Raw genomic sequence first — 24,763 nt, 5'->3', positions numbered from 1 at the left:
ACGCATTGTAATTGCATGCATTTTTATACCCACCCATTTGATTGTCAAAGACACCCAATTGCGTAACACCTTCAGGTGTGGTAATTACCCTATTTGTAACTGACAATGACTGGGCCAAAATCACATTGACAGTTCTGCGCAACGAACATTTTTGAAATATGAAACTGTGCACATTTTTTTATGAAAACAAATGTCACAACATGCAACTATTGATTTAAACTGTACAACATATTTGAGGGGTTCTTTTGCAAAAACAGATCTCCGTTTGTATTTAATATCCTAAATCATGTTTTTTTTTGTGTGTGCACTCCAGGGAACTCTCCATATATAATACATTAGATGTAATATTTTGATATATTTTACACAATGGTATCAATTTCTGCCATCGGGGTCGCAGTTTCTCCAGGTTATGTGCGCACGTATGGGTCAAAATGTCCGTGGAGGACCGCACATTCTCCCATCAAGTTTGTTGTTTTATAAATCTCAACGTTTGCTTAGAAAGTGGCGTACACCTTCTTTTGTGCCTACGCAACGTTTATAAACGTTCATAAATGAGGCCCCTGGTCTTTCATGGTGAAGCAGGCAGGCATGATTTAAAGCGGGCTCAGCTGCCAAGGCTTTTCCCTCGGCCACTCTAAATATCAGATTGGGCTCAGCCAATAGACTCATCTAACAATTCTGTCAAGCAGCATCGGCTCCAGCTGATCTCCAAAATGTATTTATTTATTTTTTATTTCACCTTTATTTAACCAGGTAGGCAAGTTGAGAACAAGTTCTCATTTACAATTGCGACCTGGCTAAGATAAAGCTCCCAATTATGGTGCACCGAAAGCCTGCGCAGACCAGCAATGAAACTGGAGATATTCTGATTTGCATTTTGTTTACATTTATGAAATTAGAATCTCTGCACAATATCTGAGATTTCCATACCCAACTATAACATTTTCCGTCAAGATAGAACTGCCAAAGGGGGAGGAGTTGCAGTCTACTGCAGAGATAGCCTGTAAAGTAATGTCATACTTTCCAGGTCCATACCCAAACAGTTCGAACTACTAATTTTAAAAATGACTCTCTCCAGAAATAAGTCTCTCACTGTTGCCGCCTGCTACCGACCCCCATCAGCTCTCAGCTGTGCCCTGGACACCATTTGTGAATTGATCGCCCCCCCATCTAGCTTCAGAGTTTGTTCTGTTAGGTGACCTAAACTGGGATATGCTTAACACCCCGGCAGTCCTACAATCTAAGCTAGATGCCCTCAATCTCACACAAATCATCAAGGAACCCACCAGGTACAACCCTAAATCTGTAAACAAGTGCACCCTCATAGACGTCATCCTGACCAACCCGCCCTCCAAATACACCTCCGCTGTCTTCAACCAGGATCTCAGCGATCACTGCCTCATTGCCTGTATCCACTACGGAGCCGCAGTCAAACGACCACCCCTCATCACTGTCAAGCGCTCCCTAAAACACTTCTGTGAGCAGGCCTTTCTAATCGACCGGGTATCCTGGAAGGACATTGACCTCATCCCGTCAGTTGAGGATGCCTGGTCATTCTTTAAAAGTAACTTCCTCACCATTTTAGATAAGCATGCTCCGTTCAAAAAATGCAGAACTAAGAACAGATATAGCCCTTGGTTCACTCCAGACCTGACTGCCCTCGACCAGCACAAAAACATCCTGTGGCGGACTGCAATAGCATCGAATAGTCCCCGCGATATGCAACTGTTCAGGGAAGTCAGGAACCAATACACGCAGTCAGTCAGGAAAGCTAAGGCCAGCTTCTTCAGGCAGAAATTTGCAGCCTGTAGCTCCAACTCCAAAAAAGTTCTGGGACACTGAAGTCCATGGAGAACAAGAGCACCTCCTCCCAGATGCCCACTGCATTGAGGCTAGGTAACACGGTCACCACCGATAAATCCATGATTATCAAAAACTTCAACAAGCATTTCTCAACGGCTGGCTATGCCTTCCGCCTGGCTACTCCAACCTCGGCCAACAGCTCCCCCCCCCCCCCCGCAGCTACTCGCCCATGCCTCTCCAGGTTCTCCTTTACCCAAATCCAGATAGCAGATGTTCTGAAAGAGCTGCAAAACCTGGACCCGTACAAATCAGCTGGGCTTGACAATCTGGATCCTCTATTTCTGAAACTATCCGCCGCCATTGTCGCAACCCCTATTACCAGCCTGTTCAACCTCTCTTTCATATCGTCTGAGATCCCCAAGGATTGGAAAGCTGCCGCGGTCATCCCCCTCTTCAAAGGGGGAGACACCCTGGACCCAAACTGTTACAGACCTATATCCATCCTGCCCTGCCTATCTAAGGTCTTCGAAAGCCAAGTCAACAAACAGGTCACTGACCATCTCGAATCCCACCGTACCTTCTCCGCTGTGCAATCTGGTTTCGGAGCCGGTCACGGGTGCACCTCAGCCACACTCAAGGTACTAAACGATATCATAACCGCCATCGATAAAAGACAGTACTGTGCAGCCATCTTCATCGACCTTGCCAAGGCTTTCGACTCTGTCAATCACCATATTCCTATCGGCAGACTCAGTAGCCTCGGTTTTTCTGATGACTGCCGTGCCTGGTTCACCAACTACTTTGCAGACAGAGTTCAGTGTGTCAAATCGGAGGGCATGCTGTCCGGTCCTCTGGCAGTCTCTATGGGGGTGCCACAGGGTTCAATTCTCGGGCCGACTCTTTTCTCTGTATATATCAATGATGTTGCTCTTGCTGCGGGCGATTCCCTGATCCACCTCTACGCAGACGACACCATTCTATATACTTCCAGCCCGTCCTTGGACACTGTGCTATCTAACCTCCAAACGAGCTTCAATGCCATACAACACTCCTTCCGTGGCCTCCAACTGCTCTTAAACGCTAGTAAAACCAAATGCATGCTTTTCAACCGTTCGCTGCCTGCACCCGCACGCCTGACTAGCATCACCACCCTGGATGGTTCCGACCATGAATATGTGGACATCTATAAGTACCTAGGTGTCTGGCTAGACTGTAAACTCTCCTTCCAGACTCATATCAAACATCTCCAATCGAAAATCAAATCTAGAGTCGGCTTTCTATTTTGCAACAAAGCCTCCTTCACTCACGCCGCCAAACTTACCCTAGTAAAACTGACTATCCTACCGATCCTCGACTTCGGCGATGTCATCTACAAAATAGCTTCCAACACTCTACTCAGCAAACTGGATGCAGTTTATCACAGTGCCATCCGTTTTGTCACTAAAGCACCTTATACCACCCACCCCTGCGACCTGTATGCTCTAGTCGGCTGGCCCTCGCTACATATTCGTCGCCAGACCCACTGGCTCCAGGTCATCTACAAGTCCATGCTAGGTAACGCTCCGCCTTATCTCAGTTCACTGGTCATGATGGCAACACCCACCCGTAGCACGCGCTCCAGCAGGTGTATCTCACTGATCATCCCTAAAGCCAACACCTAATTTGGCCGCCTTTCGTTCCAGTTCTCTGCTGCCTGTGACTGGAACGAATTGCAAAAATCGCTGAAGTTGGAGACTTTTATCTCCCTCACCAACTTCAAACATCGGCTATCTGAGCAGCTAACCGATCGCTGCAGCTGTACATAGTCTATCGGTAAATAGCCCACCCATTTTTACCTACCTCATCCCCATACTGTTTTTATTTATTTACTTTTCTGCTCATTTGCACACCAACATCTCTACCTGTACATGACCATCTGATCATTTATCACTCCAGTGTTAATCTGCAAAATTGTAATTATTCACCTACCTCCTCATGCCTTTTGCACACAATGTATATAGACTCTCTTTTTTTCTACTGTGTTATTGACTAGTTAATTGTTTACTCCATAGTGTAACTCTGTGTTGTCTGTTCACACTGCTATGCTTTATCTTGGCCAGGTCACAGTTGCAAATGAGAACTTGTTCTCAACTAGCCTACCTGGTTAAATAAAGGTGAAATAAAAAAATAAACTAAAAAATCTGACGGATCTGGGCTGAAAGGCCGCTTCAAACATGCCACTATGTTTTCATAACTCTTAGCAGTGGGCAGGGCCGGAGCGAGTAGAGAACCTAATGTACACTAAACATATATATATAAACGCAACATGCAACAATTTCAAAGATTTTACTGAGTTACAGTGGGTCAGAAAACCAGTCAGTATCTGGTGTGACCACCACTTGCCCCATGCAGCGCAACACATCGCCTTCGCATAGAACTGATCAGGCTGTTGATTGTGTCCTGGGGAATGGTGTCCCACATCTCTTCAATGTCTGTGCGAAGTTGCTGGATATTGGCAGGAGCTGGAACACGCTGTCGTACAGTTCAATCCAGAGCATCCCAAACATGCTCAATGAGTGAAATGTCTGAAGAGTATGCAGGCCATGGAAGAACTGGGACATGTTCAGCTTCCAGGAATTTTGTACATATCATTGCAACATGGGGCCGTGCATCTTCATACTGAAACAAGAGGTGATGGTGGTGGATGAATGGCACAGCAATGGGCCTCAGGATCTCTTCACAGTACCTTTGTGCATTCAAATTGCCATCGATAAAATGCAGTTCAGTTTGTTGTCCTTCCCATACTATAACCCCACTGCCTCTGTTCACAACGTTGACAGCAAACTGCTCGCTCACACAACAACGTGGTTATACGTGATCTGTGGTTGTGAGGCCGGTTGGACATACTACCAAAACAATGTTGGAGGTGGCTTATGGTAGAGAAATTAACATTACATTCTCTGGCAACAGCTCTGGTGGACATTCCTGCAGCCAGCATGTCAATTTCACACTCCCTCAAAACATGAGACATCTGGGGCATTGTGTTGTGTGACAAAACTGCACATTTTAGAGTGGCCTTCTATTGTCTCCAGTGCAAGGTGCACCTTTGTAATAATGTTGTTTAACCAGATTCTTGATATGCCACAAATGTCAGGTGGATGGATTGGCTTGGCAAAGGGGAAATGCTCACTAACAGGGATATAAAGAAATGTGTGAACATTTGTTTGGGAGAAATTAGCTGTTTGTGTATATGAAACATTTCTGAGATCTTTTATTTCAGCTCATGAAACATGAAACCAATGCTGAGTTTATACAGTACATGACCAAAAGTATGTGGACACCTGCTCATCAAACCTCTCATTCCAAAATCATGGGTATTAATATGGAGTTGGTCCCCCCTTTGCTGCTATAACAGCCTCCGCTCTTCTGGAAAGGCTTTCCACTAGCTGTTGGAATATTGCTGAAGGGAATTGATTGCTTCAATTCAGCCACAAGAGCATTAGTGAAGTCGAACACTGATGTTGGGCGATTAGGCCTGGATCGCAGTCGGCGTTCGAATTTGTCCCAAAGGTGTTCGATGGGGTTGAGGTCAGGGCTCTGTGCAGGCCAGTCAAGTTCTTCCACAACGATTTCGACAAACCATTTCTGTATGGACCTCACTTTGTGCATGGGGAATTGTCATGCTGAAACAGGAAAGGGCCTTCCCCAAACTGTTCTCTTGGCATCTACCAAACCCAGATTCATCTGTCGGAATGCCAGATGGTGAAGCGTGATTTATCACTCCAGAGTCCAATGGCAGCGAGCTTTACACCACTCCAGCCGTCGCTTGGCCGTCCTCAACAAACTCCTTAATCTTCCCATAAAAAGCCATGATCACGTCAGAAAAGGAAAATCAAATTTTATTTATCCTTTATTCAGCTAGTCAAGTCAGTTAAAAACAATTTCTTATTTACTATGTCGGCATACCCCGGCCAAACTCTAACCCGGACGACGCTGGGCCAATTGTGCACCCCCCTATGAGACTCCCAATCATGGCCGGTTGTGATACAGCCTGGAATTAAACCAGAGTCTGTAGTGACGCCTCTAGCACTGACATGCAGTGCCTTAGACCGCTGCACCACTCGGGAGCCCATTTTATGTTTACTCTTGAATCCTCTTCAAACATTCTAGTTCGGATCCGCCTCGTGTTCAGTATGTCCGTGACATAGGGAAAGTACAATCCAATAACGAGGAGGTCGGAAAGGCAAGTTTAGGCTATTTACTCCATGGTGCAGGCAATAAACATGAACGCCATGTTGGCAGGTGACTGAACTTTTACACCTATGGGGCGGGCACGCTATATATGGGAGCGTCTAGGCACACTCCTTAACGTGCACACAACAACTATACCCAATACACAACTGAAACCACATACTCTCCCATCTCCATTAAGATGGTAGGAGTACAGTCAGTAGGACTGTAGGACTGACTTCACTGGTAAATGTCAGTTATTGACATATCCCACTCTGTACTGTAGGTTACATAGAAACGAGCCATGGTAGACAGCCCAGCCAAACTCCTCTCTCCTCCTCTGCACAGATAACAGCTTGGGTCAAAGCAAAGAGAATGTAAAAGGGCCATATGTCTATGAATCCTTGTATAGCAGCCTATATCCACTGTGCTCTAGGTTTGGTTGTATATAAACACTTCAATGGACAGCAATGACTCATGTCTTATCTGGAATTCTCTTTTTCACGTTAGATTGAGGCACGATGCGCTTCCTCCCAAATTACAAAATGACATTTGTTTCCTTACCCTGTAAGCAGTATATGGACAAGGTATGATCCATGCTATGGACAAGGTATGATGTCAATCCATGCTTTGGTTTAGTTTCCCTGGCACTGTTTCCAAATGCTAACGTTTTAGCATTTGTGGCGCAAATCCCTTTCAAGTCATGGGACCGATATTAGCATTTTCCGCGACTCATGTTCAAATCATCTATAAGTGACTTTGTTGAGCTTCACAATACATTTAAGATACTTTGGGATGATTTGGATGATGTACAAAAATGTGTAATAATCGGTCCTGTGACTTGAATGGGATTTGTGCCACAAATGTTAAAACATGAACATTTGAAAACAGTGCCAGGAAAGGTAAACCAAAGCATGGATTGCTGTCATTTCTAGGCTGCTTACAGGGTAAGGAAACAAATATGTAATTTCATAACTATCCGTTTAAAGATCTGAAAGGTGAGAAAGTCCACAGTGATTAACTAATAAAAGGTGCAGTGAAATCAGTGCAGGCTACTGAGGGGAGGACTGCTCATAATAATGGCTGGAACAGCATGAATGGAATGGCATCAAATACATAGAAACCATGTGTTTTGATATCATTCCACTCATTCTGGCTCCAGCCATTACCACGAGCCTGTCCTCCCCAATTAAGATGCCACCAAACTCCTATGAGTGAAATATGTTGTTTTACAGGGTCAGCCATAGCAGTACAGTGCCCTTAGAACAAATTATGTGCTTTGCTCAAGGACACATTGGCAGATCGTTCACTTTGTCGGCACGGGTATTCAAACCAGCAACTTTCGATCGCTGGCCCGACGCTCTAACCGCTAGACTACCTGCAGTCATTATCGCCATGGGAACACAGCACGCCACATGTCCAATGTTCTTTTCCCTGGGGTAAGTGAAAATATCAAACAGCGAGGATGTGTCTGTTGGCTCTGTCAAGCCAGTGGGTGGGTGGTGTGGAGGACTGGATTGAGTTTTCCCGTTTTGCTTAAGTTAACTCTTCAGACCCCCTGTTTCCAGGACGGAGATTAAGCCTATTCTCTATTGAGCATGCTTTTTAAACCAAGACTACGCTCAATTTGTGTCTGGGCAATCAGACCAAGATGTTTACTTCCAACAACAAAAAACATTCACACCATAATAATATGAAAGGACTATTTTCTGAAAGCAACATTTTTGAGGATGACTTACTGTATGGATGTACATAGGCTGTAGATGGAGAAGCAATTGTGTTGCATTGGAAGGGTGGGGAAATGGAGGGGGGGCATACGTACACGGGGGGGGGTGGGTGGGGGGGGGGTGATTTATTGTAGACTGAATAGAATTAGGATCAAGGTCTTTTATCTGGGAAACAGCTGGAAATCCATTAGGTCCAGCATGCATGGCTTTCACATCCTGTTCCCACCAATAGAAATTCAGTGTTCTTTTTCACTTAACAATAATGCTCTATGTTCACTTGCCATTCTGCCTGAACTGAATTTTGTCCCATTTTATTGCAGGTGATGTGCTGTTGTCGTGTTGTTAATGGACTGCCCAGAAAGCCTGGTTTTCAATGTGGCTTTAAAGAACGGTATAGAGGTACAGAGTAGCTTTGCATCAAGCTTTCACATTGGTGACTCACGCATTCTCATGAAAAGCTGCAGACAATCCTTCTCTTTCAGGGAATCTGCCCAACAAGCCTCCAACTCAAAACAGTTGTATGTGCATCGACCTCATACTGTGACAGAATACACACGGTATCATTTGGATCTAGTACAACGGACCTTGTAGTGACCAATGGCGTTCATTTCAGGTACCTCCATCGTTTATATAAAAGTGAGTAAGTAAGACTACAGTACGTGGAGGAGAAGAAAATGCCTGGGATATTATGGTCTGGCTTTTGGTATCTATTGTGTATCATACTGTGATTGTCTTGTACATATATAAGACATTGATTGTTCTGTATATATTTGGAGTATGTGAGACAAGGGAGATATACCTGTCCGAAGATGTTTAGTAGGAAATAGAACTGTACTAATTTGCTGAATGTATGAAACAACAATTTTGTCCGTCATTGTTTGTTGCCACTACCATTGCTGCCTAACCTTGCTGCACCCGCACGCCCCCCTTCCCTCTTCAAAAGGATCGCAACAGAAGTCATCTTTCAAGCTTTATTGTGTTACCCTAGATTATTTTCTTCAATTGTATGTGGCGGCGTCAATTATTCAATCCATATGAAATATATTACTTCTTTTCTCATGTATTTTTTCATACATCTACATGAAATATGATGCGTCCTGATGTTTTGTTCATATACTAAAATATATGATTTCCCCATTTTTTTATATGTTTATACAAAATATATGACATAGGAATGGGTGACATGATTGCCTGGCCGTACAATACTCACAGCTAGAGAAGACCAGGGGACAGGAGTGCTCATCCATAGGGAAGTTGTGGAGCTGCAGCTGGCACTCTGCATTGATGGTCAACCTACAGCACGAGTCAGAGAGAGGCCGTGAGTGAGCATTGCCATCGTTTCTCACATATAGTTCACCTCTGCTCTGAGAGAGCAGTGCTACAACAACAACAACAACAACAACAACCACCACCACCACTGCGCTAAACACATACACCACTGGTGATGTGAATGTGTAATTTATTGATGAAGACAGCATAGGGTGTGAAATAAGGGAAGGCTGGCTCTTGGTGTTGTTCTCACATACTGCACATGCTGCGAAAGAGACAGAGACAGAGAGCCATAATGCTGTTTCCATTTTTCTGTTGGTGTGAAAAGAATGAGCGATTGCGGGGTTAACAAACTGGCACCTTGTTGCATGCCTGTGAGAGACCTAATGGGCCACCTATTATCCTGACATGACTGCCAGTGCCAGGGAGCTGGAGATTGAGGGGCGGCCGGCCGGCTGGTCGCCACCGAGTCTGGTGAGCCCTGCAAATTGGTATTTTTCTTGAGTAACAAACTCCGACAGACTAGTTAAGAAAAATGAACGGATTTAGAAATGCTCTCGTCCCAAAGTTATGTAGGTCATCGGACTGAATTTCGCCCTATTCGTCTCCTCTTTTCTTTCTCTTCTTCTCCTCCTCCTCTTCCTCTGTCTCGCTGATAAAATGTCACTCTTGTTTACGTTGGCTTGACTGAAGGTCACAGTGAAGAGGAATTAATGGGAGCTTAGATTCACTCCATTGTTTTAATCAGACCAGGATGCCACTCGAGAAGATTTATAGATCTGCTCAATGATAACGCTGATGAATAAATCTAACTGAATGCTTACTGAAAATGCTCATGTGGGTGAAGCAAAATGCTTATGTTCCTAACTCCAACAGTGTAGTAATACCTAACAATACAAAACAATTCACATATCTCAAAAAACAAAATTGAAAGAAAGGAATTAAGAAATAGAGAAATATTAGAATGAGCAATGTCAGAGTCCGGAATATAAATATATATGTATATGATGGTGTGTGTATAGACATTATGGGCATTATATGATGTTAACTAACAATGCTCAGTGATAATGCTCAACAATAATGTTCAGTGATAATGTCCATATCCTGTATAATGCCAAACAATAATGCTCAAAGATAATACACTAACCGATAAAGCTCACTGAGAATGGCTGATATTGTCGGATCTTGTATGATTCCGCCTTGGGGAGCCAGCCAGGTCAGTCCTGACAATAATTAACCTGCCCACACATTCTTTCCTTTGTCCTGTGCTTTGCCTGTTGCCAAGGGAATACCTCAGTCAGTTATGCAAACAGCAGGTGATGTCTCTCTTTTTCTCAGCAGAGGTGAATCCGCGGTTGAAAACTTAGCAAAAAAAGGACTGAAAGGATGACATTTGCGCCCTAAAAAGCATGATCTCCCGAAGACAGTGTACTAGAGTGTGCAAAGCGAATGTACCAAGTGCTAACCCACTTTGCAGAGAAGTGATGAAAGATACAAAACAATGTTATTCTTATCGTAGAGTAGACAGATTTTTATTTTGGGTTATTGGTGTAGCATCAGTATGTGGCACAGATGTCAGTGCGTTTGTGCCACCTTCTTACACTGTGTTGAACTCTACCTGAGTTCTGAGGAAGTTAGAATATTCTAGATGTGATCTTCAGTCCAAAGATGGGCAGTAATGACACTATTTTCATTTATATTGTCTATTTTTCTTTCCTTGAAAGGGAAACCCAATGTTTGCTAAGCTGTAAATTAAGAACAAAGATGGGACGATAGTTGGCTGTTCAAAACAACAATGTCTGTGATATCTGATAAAGAAAAGCCACTTATTTTACCTCAGCGTGTATAATATCTTCCCATCGTTCCAAATACGCAGAAGCTGATTGGGCATCGTAATCCAATGAGAGTCTGCGTTCTTGGAGTTTCTGAAGATGGTGTCAGGGACCCAGATCATTCCCACCATGTTGCTGTTTAGAGTCAGGATCTTCATAGTGCTGTTGTATTGCAGACGGCTGTCGATCCACGTCTGTGCAAAAATGATGTCAATTTCGTATTCCTGTAACAAAACAGAAGAAACTGACCTTTAACCTACATATATTATACATATTTCATATATTATTACATCTTTTATGATACATTTTGGTCCCAACTCTGGGGGGGGGGATCATCTACAATCCAGTCATGCTATATATTTAACTTTAAGATGTTCATTTTTTTTTAAATTGAGAGCAGCTGCAGATCGGCAGTGTTGATGGTCTACCCGAACATAGAGACAGAACGAGACAAGACCCTTGTTCTCTTAGACAAAACATACCATAAATGATTATATGATAAGACAAGCATAAATTATAAATTGCCTTAACATTTAAAAGTGCTAAAAAATAGAAGCATTTCTCTTTTCCTAATCCCTTATGTTGACGTCCCCCAGAAACCGCATCTTGATTCTGACGGGTGACCTTTTGGAAACTTTTACAGGCACATGGGACCTGACTTTAATACAGCACTAATTAGAATGTGATGGGAGCAGCACGACTGTAGCTGTTACCATGACCTTAAGGAGTAAAAGAACAATCAATCACACAACACGTCAGTCTAAAGAGTCTATTCCTCAAGCCTCCCAGGTAATAGCCACTGTAATATATAAGGTCCTGTTCGGCTCAATTGGTAGAGCAAAGCACAGGTTTATGGGTGTGATTCCCGCTGGGGCAACCCTAAGAAAAATGTATGCACGCATGACTTGCAAGTTGCTTTGGATAACAGCATCTGTTAAAAGGCATACATTAATGTATGAGAAATGAAGTGAAACGGGCTTGATCAGACAAACTGGTATCACAGATAAGATAGATCATTTACCTACTGATGACTAGATTTGAATTAATAATGCTGATCTAACATTTTAACTATGTTATTTCACCCATGAGTTTCTCACTAGCTAAGTTATGAAGACGAATGTGATATGAAATCAGTGATTAATCTCTAAAGAAATCTAAAAAGTAAAAAAAATACCAAGTATGCATTTATTCTGCTCTCTCCCCCTCTAACAGCCTCTGTGTAGTCCTGTAATACCCTTTAAATGTAAGATGAAGGTCAATAAACTGTATAAATATGAATAGATATTTCCCTCAGAAGCATCGCAATTAGTTTCACTTCAGTAAATTCTTTGCAACCTTAAGACTGCAATGACATTTCATAGTCTTGAAAAAAAATAGTTAACACACGAAAATGACTTGATTCCTATTGTTAGACCTGGCTTCCTTACATCATGAGGGTGTGTACAGTAGACTACTATGTCATCAGACAGGAATTCAGGGTATATTTTATACATGTTTTATTTATTTAACCTTTGTGTACACAGCAAAGTCACACTGAGATCCAAGTCTCTTTTACAAGGGTTAGTGCTATCCGGAATACTTGGGACGTCCCTACACTAACTTTAACCCTTACCTTTAACCATTTTAAATGTCAACATGAAAGTGGTGATGTCAGAGTTGGAAGTCCCTAGGATCCCAGTACTAAAATCCACACATTAGGGAAGAGCTAATCAATCCAGGCATATGAGTAGCCTAGGTCTCTAATTAAGGTCTTAACACGCCTGTAGGGGACTACGTTTTCCAAATTAAGTCTACCCTGGAGTCTATTCCATCTCTACACTAAATGTAAAGATTTTAGAAAAAGCCTTATTATCTACCTCAGATGAGGGCCATAAACAGTGGGATATGATTACTACTGTTCAAATCATCACTCTGGCGATTCATATTTGGTTATAAAATACACGCTGTGCTCAAACAGCTTATCAATGTATGGAAGGAAAAAACCACATCCTCTTTCCTCGTTCTGTGTCATTAACTATTATGGAAATCGTTACGAAAGCTCACACCCACGCTTTTAATGACTGATGCTACAAGACGAGAAAAAAGGCAAAGCAACAGTCTTACCGCGATGAACTCGAGTTCAAATTAAACATGTTAAAAAGAGGTAACTTACGAACGTGCCTTGGCCTCTCTGTCCGTCGTTACAAGGCTAAGAATTACTCCCACAGCGCAACTTCCAGGCAAACACTAAGCGCCCCTCGTGAATTTAGAGTCCAACAGCAGGCACTAAAATGAGCATATCAAATGCCACATTATGAAAGGTCAAGTGAGGGGAAGAAGACGCTCCAAGGACTGACAGCATTACAGTACAATGCCACGATCTGCAAATCCACAATATCAACCCATTAGAAGTACTCACAGACTTGTGTATGATTCATTACACTTGCTTCCACACATATTCCTATTCTACCTTGTGTATTTAGCCTGGTCCCAGATCTGTTTGACCTTGCCTACTCCATTGCTGTCATGGTCAAGCCAAACTTCTTTTCTTTTTTTTTGCATTTTTTATATATATTTTTTTATAGAAAGGCTTACAGTGAGAAGGGACCAAAAGGTCAGTGTAAAAAGGTTGGCCAACAATGGGCAGCTTGCTTGTAGAGAGCTTTGAACTTTTGCATGTTGTGTGTGGCTGGCTGTGGCTTCTGCTACGGGTAGCCCCGTTGCCTTGGACACTGAGTGAGCCTCCCAGATATACCCTAAAAATAGCATTTCCTTTCTGCAGAGAATTGTGAAGATGTCCCTTCAAACAAAATGTGTCAATAATTCAACGAGTACACAGAGGAACCAGTGTCATTAAAACAGGTGTCATTGTGGCTGAAATCTTACAATCCAGAAACTCAGAATGTGTGGATACTTGGAGAATCTGTGAAAACAGTTGTTGAAAAAAAATGTTGAAAACTCACATTTTTCTTTTCTGATATGTACTACAGGGATGGTATTGGATTAGTCCAAGGGACCCATTGCGTTCCTGTGTTTTGTTACAGTAATTGTATCTGTAAATCCTAGCATGTGTATGGATATTGGATACCAAAGCTAATGGAATCTACAAGCAAAATATTTCCTGTGCTCATTGCTCTATGATGACGGAGGTACGATGACACCAATTATTAGAAAGGAGAGATATGATCAGGGCCTGTAGCCTTCATATAATCCTATAGTTGCCATTTAATCCATTAACGATCTATTGGAATCCGGAGGAGGGTAGACAAAGTCTAATGTTCCTACTAGCACACTGCATAGAATATACACCAAATTATGAATATTAGTTGTTAAAACCATTGGGCCAGTCATTGAAAGATCGCTGATTTGAATCCCGAAGCCGATTAGGTGAAAACTCGGTCTATGCCCTTGAGCAAGGCACTTAACCCTCATGCTACTGTAAATCACTCTGGATAAGAGTGTCGGCTAAATTACTAAAATGTCAATATAAGTGGTATCATATGGATATTGAGACAGATGTCATGATGCAATCCTTTAGAGATCTATCAGAAACTGAAGGTGAGACAGGCTGCTTAATAGAACGAGTTCTCTGTTGGTCGAGTAAACACTACTCACTGATCCACTGTTGTTCCCCTGAGACCTGGTGTCACATCTTAGATGCACTCCATTTTTAAACATGGCATCGTCAAACATCTCTCTTCCTCTCTGTGGGGTGGCTCCTCACTAGTTAACATTATGTAACCCGTTGTTATCTGGGCTAGACATTTTGGCAGACTCAATCAATCTATTTTCATTCTGAGGAGAGAAAACAAATCAGACAGGTTCTGAAGATCTTATTTCTGTCTTTATTGGCACTAATCCTGTGGAACATAACAAATAACCATGCCCTGTGGAAGAATATTGATTCCTCATATTAACACAATCTGTTTTCACACAGTGAAAATGCACCAAATAACATCATATATCCATCATTTTTCAATGGCACCACATGGACTGATGGACTGTAGGCCGAGATTACTGTGGCATAGTGTCCTCTTTTGCTCAACTATTTCGACGTGCTATCTTTCTGCATAGCACCAGCAACTATGACCACTGCGCTCTGAGTTAATGGTACTGAATCAGACATGCTCCCATCGCACTCTGTCCTAGATTACTATCTTCTTCAGTGACATTGAACCATCCGAGGACTCAGTCTCGTCGGTGTAAATAAACCCTAACCATTCCCCGATGGCAAAAAAGACACTCCTTCTCTTTGGATCGCGAACAATGCCGATGGAACATCAGGTCTGGGTGACTACATACTAGCCTTATACTGTATATATGGCTTAAACAGAACCATTACAATAGAATACATGCCAGGAACATAGAATATCATGTCTGAGTGAGTAGCCTTCATTGACTATATAAACCCAACACATACAGCTGTCAGAAGTCAAAAGGTCAGAAGTTTACATACACCTTAGCCAAATACATTTAAACTCAGTTTTTCCACAATTTCTGACATTTAATCCCAGGGAAAAAATTCCCTGTCTTAGGTCAGTTAGGATCACCACTTTATTTTAAGAATGGGAAATGTCAGAATAATAGTAGAGAGAATGATTTATTTAGGCTTTTATTTCTTTCATCACATTCCCAGAGGGTCAGAAGTTTACATACACTCAATTAGTATTTGGTAGCATTGCCTTTAAATTGTTTAACTTGGGTCAAACTCTCCCACACGCTTTTTCAGTTCTGGCCACAAATGTTCTATGGGATGGAGGTCAGGGCTTTGTGATGGTCACTCCAATACCTTGACTTTGTTGTCCTTAAGCCATTTTTCCACAACTTTGGAAGTATGCTTGGGGACCCATTTGGAAGACCCATTTGCAACCAAGCTTTAACTCCCTGACTGATGTCTTGAGATGTTGCTTCAATATATCCACATAATTTTCTTAACTAATGATGCCATCTATTATGTGAAGTGCATCAGTCCCTCCTGCAGCAAAGCACCCCCACAACATGATGCTGCCACCCCCGTGCTTCACGGTTGGGATATTTTTCTTCGGCTTACAAGCCTCCCCCTTTTTCCTCCAAACATAACGATAGTCATTATGGCCAAACTAGAGGTCGACCGATTTTTCAACGCCGATACCGATACTGATTATTGGAGGACCAAAAATAGCTTGTACCGATTAATCGAACGATTTTTAAACATTTATTTGTAATAATGACAATTACAACAATACTGAATGAACACTCATTTTAACTTAATATAATACATCAATAAAAATCAATTTAGCCTCAAATAAATAATGAAACATGTTCAATTTGGTTTAAATAATGCAAAAACAAAGTGTTGGAGAATAAAGTATAAGTGCAATATCTGCCATGTAAAAAAAGCTAACGTTTAAGTTCCTTGCTCAGAACATGAGAACATATGAAAGTTGGTGGTTCCTTTTAACATGAGACTTCAATATTCCAAGGTAAGAGGTTTTAGGTTGTAGTTAATATAGTATTTATAGGACTATTTCTCTCTATACCATTTTTATCTTATATACCTTTGACTATTGGATGTTCTTATAGGCACTTTAGTATTGCCAGTGTAACAGTATAGCTTCCATCCCTCTCCTCGCCGCTACCTGGGCTCGAACCAGGAACACATCGACAACAGCCACACTCAAAGCAGCGTTACCCATGCAGAGCAAGGGGAACAACTCCAAGACTCAGAGTGAGTGACGTTTGATACGCTATTAGCGTGCACCCCACTAACTAGCTAGCCATTTCACATCGGTTACACCAGCCTAATCTCGGGAGTTGATAGGCTTGAAGTCATAAACAGCACTGTGCTTGTGAAGAGCTGCTGGCAAAACGCATGAAAGCGTTGTTTGAATGAATGCTTACGAGCCTGCTGCTGCCTATCATCGCTCAGTCGGACTGCTCTATCAAATATCAAATCATAGACTTAATTATAACCTAATAACACACAGAAATACGAGCCTTTGGTCATTAATATGGTCGAATTCGGAAACTATCATTTTGAAAACAAAACGTTTATTATTTCAGTGAAATACGGAACCGTTAGGTATTTCATCTAACAGGTGGCATCCCTAAGTCTAAATATTCTTGTGACATTGTACAACCTGTCAATGTTATGTCATAATTACGTAAAATTCTGGCAAATTAGTTCGCAATGAGCCAGGCTGCCCAAACTGTTGCATATACCCAGACTCTGCGTGCATTGAACGCAAGAGAAGTGACACAATTTCACCTGGTTAATATTGCCTGCTAACCTGGATTTATTTTAGCTAAATATGCAGGTTTAAAAATATATACTTCTGTGTTTTGATTTTTAGAGCGTTGGACTAGTTAACCGTAAAGTTGCAAGATTGAATCCCAGAGCTGACAAGGTAAAAATCTGTTGTTCTGCACCTGAACAAGGCAGTTAACCCACTGTTCCTAGGCCGTCATTGAAAATAAGAATGTGTTCTTAACTGACTTGCCTAGTTAAATAAAGATTAAATAAAAGGTGTAAAAATAAAAAATAAATTTTAAAAATCTGCAAAATCGGTGTCCAAAAATACAGATTTCCAATTGTTATGAAAACTTGAAATCAGCCATTCCGATTAAATCGGTCGACCTCTAGGCCAAGCAGTTCTATTTTTGTTTCATCAGACCAGAGGACATTTCTCCAAAAAGTACAATCTTTGTCCCCATGTGCAGTTGCAAACCGTAGTCTGGCTTTTTTATGGCAGTTTTGGAGCAGTGGCTTCTTCCTTGCTGAGCGGCCTTTCAGGTTATGTCGATATAGGACATGTTTTACTGTGGTTTTACTGTGGATATAACTGTTTCCTCCAGCATCTTCACAAGGTCTTTTTCTGTTGTTCTGGGATTGATTTGCACATTTCGCACAAAAGTATGTTCATCTCTAGGAGACTGAGCGGTAGGCGGCTGTGTGGTCCCATGGTGTTTATACTTCCGTACTATCGTTTGTACAGATGAACGTGGTACCTTCAGGCGCTTGGAAATTGCTCCCAAGGATGAACCAGACTTGTGGAGGTCTACAATTCTTTTTCTGAGGTCTTGGCTGATTTAATTTGATTTTCCTATGATGTCAAGCAAAGAGGCACTGAGTTTGAAGGTCGGCCTTGAAATACATCCACAGGTGCATCTCCAATTGACTCAAATGATGTCAATTAGCCTATCAGAAGCTTCTAAAGCCATGACATCATTTTCTGGAATTTTCCAAGGTGTTTAAAGGCACAGTCAACTTAGTGTATGTAAACTTCTGACCCACTGGAATTGTGATACAGTGAAATAATCTGTCTGTAAACAATTGTTGGAAAAATTACTTGTGTCATGCACAAAGTAGATGTCCTAACCGACTTGACAAAACTATAGTTTGTTAGCAAGAAATTTGTGGAGTGGTTGAAAAACGAGTTTTAATGACTCCAACCTAAGTGTATGTAAACTTCCGATTTCAACTCTATTATTGGGTATCACACAAAGTTCCAAATTATAACATGTATATTATCATTCTCTTAGATCCCTAACCATGTCCATAGAACATCATACCTGGGTGAGTCCATTGACTACTAACCCTACTGTATATGAACAAGTAACAATTTAGTAGATGATCAATATGGATGTCCTGTTCCATACAACCCATCAACTTGACCTGCTGCTTTGTCTTCCAGAAACAGAGTTCTGATGATCTAAATGCGTTAAATGGACATTCGAGGCACGGGAGGTCACTCCACAGTTCACAGGGTGACGCTCGGGGTGCACTGAAGTGTGACGGGGGTTTGCAGCCAAGCCGAGCTGAAGAAATCTGTTGTCTTTCTTTTCTTCCTGGCTTTTGTAATGTTGCCAGGACAAACAGTTACAGGGGCGGGGCTAAGGGAGGGCGTGGGATGCTCCTATAGGCTATCGTAGTCTGGCCAAAGTTTACATCGTGGTGGAGATCTGTGTGACTCACCAATCACGGTGTACCTGAAATAAATCAGGTAAAAATCCAAGGTGGGGTGAATACCATTCAGTTATGTGATGGTCTGGTGACTCACTAGTAGGTGACAGCACACTGTAGGTGACAGCACACTATACTACCCAAGACCAGCATGAAGTTGATTACAAAACATAGGGATATCACATATAAGATTGATTAAGTAAATAAGCAACAAGGCTTAAGCACCCCGATGTATATCATGAATAACACACTAAGGGTTGTTCTTACTACAGTGGAAGCCAGAGTTGTATTACACCATCAAATGTATTCAATATTCATTATGCTCTCACTACTAAGTATTACAATGCAAGGCCCGACTCTGAGAAAACATTTAAAGTTTAGTCATGTACATTTGAGCCATTTACATTTGAGCCATTTACATACCGATACAGTGACTACGGTATAACAAGTTGTCTGAGCACTGTGACCACAGGCTCTATTTCTCATTCCAACACCCACACATCCCACTTCACCACCAGATACAACTGCTTTCCTGTCTGTGCAGCCCAGCTCACTGGGGATATGAAAGATGATGGAACGTATCTTGCCTTAACTCTCTTGGCCCACAGTTGACCTTTATTCAAGCAGCACAGAAAAACAAAGTAATCAAATGATGTTCATGATAAATACATATATAAAGAGAGAGAGAGAGAGAGAGAGAGAGAGAGAGAGAGAGAGAGAGAGAGAGATTTTCACTTACCATGTCTATTGATGATACAGGTCCGATGCTATTGACGTATATGTCAACGTCGATAAGCGTTGGTTTAACTGTAAAAGACAGAAAGAAAAATCACTGTAAAAGCACATTGTAACCACAACCAAGTGTAGTAACACTGCCAAACCTAGGGTGCCATGTCAAAAGTATTTAAAAGGACATGCCTACATATCTGTTGTTGACTCTGGTCGACTTTCAACCGTGTCGGAGGAAGGAAAACACCTGACACATATTGATTTTGGGGGTGAACTATCACTTTAAGTGATTCCTATACATGAAGTGGTTCACCGGTTCACCAGTTTCATTCCAGGCAGTCACCTTTCACTGGAGATGTAGGAAACTGTTTTCCACACGGCTCAAATCTATTGGATAACATGCCATACACGATTCCAACCCTACATTTCACAATTTAAAGCCTGTTCTCTGTAACTAATCTTACAAGGCGTTGCTGTAATTAGCAGTTCACGCTTGTGTGGCTAAGTGCACCTCTGTCATTGCACATTAGCCTCTTTCATAGGCTTTGGCAACTCTGGCAATTAACTGTTGAGGTGGTGCAGTACACTCACATCAGACTATGACAGAAAGATCCGCACAAAGACGTTTTTAATTGCAACAGGGTGTAATGGACAAATAGATATGACAGTTTTGTAGAATTCAGACGCAAGAAAATAGCAGAGTAAATTTTGTCTTTAAAAAAAAAGGTGTATTGTTATTTGATTATTGTTTACTTCAGTTTATTTAGTAAATACTTTCTTAACACTTATTTCTTCTTAACTGCATTGTTGGTTAAGGTGCATGTACGTAAACATTTCACTGTAAGGTCCACTATACCTGTTGTATTCGGCGCATGTGACAAATACAATTTGATTTGATAGGACATTACTAAAGTTCCACTTTAGCCATTATCATCAAATAACACAATGTACATTTATGGCAGCAACTTTTTGTAGTTATTGGTAAAGTACTTTAATTCAGAGTTACCCAAATTCAGGCCTGGGCACCCCTGGGTGCACATTTAGTTTTTTCCCCCTAGCACCACACAGCTGATTCAAACAACCAATTCATCATCAAGCTGTGAATCAATTGTGTAGTGCTATGTGTCCCCAGGAGGGGCCCCAGGACCGAGTTTGGGAAACCCTGCTTTAATTGAAGAAAAATGGTGCTATTGGAATGTTATTCAAAGTTGTAGTACAGTAGTTTTACTGTCAAATTCAATATAATCATGACATATGGGAAGGTGAATGCACTGCCCACACGAATCCTCTGTAGAGTTTCCACATATGTTTGTTCTACGCTGCTTTGACTTGAGTTTGTCCACTTACTGTTACTGTTATCAGAGATTTATTTGCACCAAGGCCGGCCACCCCCCACACACGCACACACACACACTCCGCCCTCCCTGCCTCCCCTTCCTTATCAAGCAAGCATAATTACAACTCCCCATCTGCAGAGTAAAATGCCCCCATGAGAGTTTTAATGGAGGAGCGTCTTTTACACACAGTTAACCTGTCAATGTGATGAGAAATACACTTGCCCTCGTCAGCCCCACCGGTCTCATTCACCACAACCGCTCAATTCTCCTAGTTTATTCCCCTTACATTGTATTAAAATGTTTTCTGTTGCCTTTTGCGTCACTGTTTTCTGGTCTGATCTTTTCTGAGCTGGCATGTTTCAGGGTAGGAGTGCTGATTGAGGATCAATTGAGGTTTTGACTGTTAGATTGAATTGACTGTCAGATTGAATGTGATTACATGGACAGTGGGATCCTGATCCTAGGTCAGGCACCCCTATTTTGAGATGGTAAGAAGCTATGCGACAGGCTCTCCAGTGTCTTTGTAGCACATGGGGATGGGTGAAACGTACTCCTCAGCCTGAAGTGTCGCCACTTGCTCTGCTGAATCATTAACTGTTCGGTGGTGCCGACTGGTGAGATCATTTGGGAGGGTGGTCACGTGTGCTAGCAAAGCAGATGTCCAGGGTCTGCGTCTCTAGCCCAGTAAATGAGCACAATACCCTCAGTAAAGCCACTCTCGTCAGCCTCAAATCGCTCCCTTCCCCTCTACCTCCTGTCAGCCAGAATCGTGACAAGCTAATTTCATCTTTCACAACAACAATCCAAACACAAACATCTTCAGACGAGTTCAATGGGCGCCGGGTGATATCTGTCATCCGCCTTAGGAGTCGTGTTAACAGTGGATGCATCCAAAATGACACCCTATTCCTTAAATAGGGCTCTGGTTAAAAGTAGTGCACTACAAAGGGAACAGGGTGCCACATGGGATGCGGCGGGGTTGAATCAAGCCTTACTGCACTCCGTCTAACTGTCTTCTACTTCACTCTGCCAGACAGAGGTCATTAAAAGCGAGGTGGTAGACAGACAGGACCTAGTGTGTTCTGGGAGTTTGGGGACAGACTATATTAAAATAGGAAGTGAGACATTTCAGGTGACTGTGTCCCTGGCCTCCGCTGCAACCTGAAACTAATATCCTCTACTTGTCCTTATCAAAAGAGAGACCAGCCAGAGAGAGCTGTATTTGACAACCACAAAGCATGTATTGGTGACAGTATTGCTGTACAATTTCAAAAAGTAAATTTGAAAATGTTAATGAGACCCAATCAATCATACATAGTGGAAAATAAATGATATGTGTATATACATAATGTAAACACAGTTAGGGCAGGTGTAGTTTTTGTAGTTAATTTGCAGAGAAATACACATAGAATCCATATAGGATCTCTAAGACCTGATATGTGGTGTGTTGGTTTTGTCACAATTAACACTCTGGCTGCATTTACACAGACAGGTCGATTCTCATTGTTTTTCCACTAATTGGTATTTTGGCTATTCACATCAGACCTTTTTACATCAGTTCTTTTTCAGAGCTGATCTGATTGGTCTGTTTTGGCTGCCTGTCAAAACGTAGCCTCTGACAAACATTTTGAGTGAACCTGCAATGTGTTTTCTCCTTTATCTGCAATTGATTGAATTAGGGACCCAAGTCCACATAATTTCCTGTTGCCTCTAACCATTGAATTGATTTTCATCTGCTTCCCCATGTCTTGTTAGGGTCCCTAACAAGACTTATTAGGCCATTTTCTTGAAAAGTAGACATAGATAGACCGGGGACACCATGATCTAATCTCACCAATTACTCACCAAATGGCATGAGGATATGGGGCTGCTTCGGAACAAAACAACAGCAAATGAATCTGTTGCTGGGTTCCAATGTTTGTGAATGCCCCGGCTAAATTGCTGAGCGTCCCTTTAACGATAGCACAGGGAATGGGTTAATAGCCTATCAATCCACCAGGCCCTGCTTTGCTGGAGTTGAGACCTGTGAGGCCCACACTAACAGTATTACGTTCAGCAGAATAGGAGGGGGCATACGGATAGAGCTCATTATGAGAGAGGCTTTGAACATGTATTGTGCACCTCTGGCGATCCTATCTTCATTAGGATGTCTGGTTCTGTTTCAGGTCCTGCCTGAAACATTGTGGCTCCTGCTAACCTGATCACTGTAGAGCCAGAAGAGTTGGCTGAACTTTACCTGATGGGGAAACAGGTGACATTAGGTCAAGTGATCTCTGTTCATTTCTGATGGAGGGGAATCCAAGATGGATGCTCAGTTGCTTGATATGACCAGTGAGGAGTTTCCTCGATGTGTATGTGGGTAATTTATAACATCAATCTTGTACGGTCCAGAAGTGGGACAAGTTGGTTGATATACAGTACCAGTCAAAAGTTTGGATTTTTTACTATTTTCTATATTGTAAAATAATAGTGAAAACATCAAAACTATGAAATAACACATATGGAATTCATGTAGTAGCCAAAAATCGAAATAGATTTTATATTCTTCAAAGTAGCCAACCTTTGTCTTTATGACAGCTTTGCACACGCTCGGCATTCTCTCAACCAGCTTCATGAAGTAGTCACCTGGAATGCATTTCAATTAACAGGTGTGCCTTGTTAAAAGTTAATTTGTGGAATTTATTTCCTTCTTAATGCATTTGAGCCAATCAGTTGTGTTGTGACACGGTAGGGAGGTATGCAGAAGACAGCCCTATTTGGTAAAAGACAAAGTCAAGAACAGCTCAAATAAGCAAAGACAAAACGACAGTCCATCATTACTTGAAGACATGAAGGCAGGTCAATCTGGGAAATGTCAAGCACTTTGAAAGTACTGTATTAAAGATGTTTCGTCTTACACATTACAAAAGGGCAGGTGAGGAATGTAAAAAGTAAACACCACCACCAGCACCACCCACCCTGAAGCATATTCAGTTCCATATTACATCCCCTCTTTCATTAAAACAAATCCAAATAAAGATTAGTCGTGTATTAAAACCGTCAGACGGCTTCCATTTGTATTATACTGTATATTTCACAGTTGATTCTGACAAAGTCTGGGGATTACACTGAGCTGGTTCCAAAGCCCTTTGCATTTCAACTGTGGAAATAATCATTTGTATTCCCCCCTTAAACACCCTAGTAATCCTTAACAATGGGAGGGTGGAAGACACTCTTAAGAAGTTGAACATCCATAAGGATAACCTCCACTCACACCCTTGCACCTCAGCAGTGCCCATTTCAAGCCAATCAAAGTATTGCATGATTCTCTGGGCACCTGCTAGATTCAGGAAATGGGGATGGCCGTGGTGGAACTAAATGAGGAGTCAGAGATGAGTGCTCCCCTGATCAGATGTGGGTTCCATTTAATTGAGTCTGTCTGGGAATCTCGGCTCTCCTCTCTGGTGGGTGATCTAATCTAATGACATTTCAGGGGCTTAAAATAGAGAAAGGGGTATCAGGCATTCCCTGTCTGCTGGAAGGTTGCCTCAATGTGTCACTCTGGAGAAGCTTGGGAGGACTGACTTTTCCCAATGTAGCTAAGCTTATAGTATTCTAAAAGTCTACTAATCTACGACCATTATCCATATACTACACCTGAAGTAGATCCAATGACTAGACCAATTTTGGGGGCCCCTGTTCTGAAATCAATTCAATAGAAAACTGGATTTTGCGAGAGGACTGAGACTATCCAGTGCAGTCAAGCGAAGCCTTTAAGATTCTACAAGTTTACCACTCTCTGACCGTTGTCCATCTACTAAACCCGAGTGGATGAAATGTCCAGACCAATTCTGTGACCCTCGGTTCAAAAATCATTAGGATAGAAAACTGGGTGCTGTGTCTCTGATGACATCACTTAAAACAGGGGATAACGGCACTGGAAGAATACGTAGCTAT

General features: G+C 42.0%; 1 protein-coding gene across 4 annotated transcripts in view; it reads right to left on the bottom strand.

Moving 5' to 3' along the window:
* The window catches only part of LOC135543494 (gamma-aminobutyric acid receptor subunit gamma-3-like), a 41,438-nt gene that overhangs the window by 11,355 nt on the left and 5,320 nt on the right, over window positions 1–24,763 (bottom strand). For 3 of the 4 annotated variants that reach the window (XM_064970801.1, XM_064970802.1, XM_064970803.1), the window contains exons 3-5: window positions 19,501–19,568; window positions 10,844–11,064; window positions 8,950–9,032 (exon numbers count right to left, since the gene is read on the bottom strand). In XM_064970801.1, the coding sequence (XP_064826873.1) occupies window positions 8,950–9,032; window positions 10,844–11,064; window positions 19,501–19,568 (372 nt within the window). Of the gene's footprint in view, window positions 1–8,949; window positions 9,033–10,843; window positions 11,065–12,992; window positions 13,749–19,500; window positions 19,569–24,763 lie in introns of those variants that run through there. The other variant, XM_064970805.1, reaches the window with a different exon arrangement.

Source organism: Oncorhynchus masou, chromosome 7, assembly GCF_036934945.1.
Source record: "Oncorhynchus masou masou isolate Uvic2021 chromosome 7, UVic_Omas_1.1, whole genome shotgun sequence".
Taxonomy (NCBI): Eukaryota; Metazoa; Chordata; class Actinopteri; order Salmoniformes; family Salmonidae; genus Oncorhynchus; species Oncorhynchus masou.
Note: the sequence above shows the minus strand (reverse complement) of the source record. Positions and strands in the feature narration are given on the sequence as shown.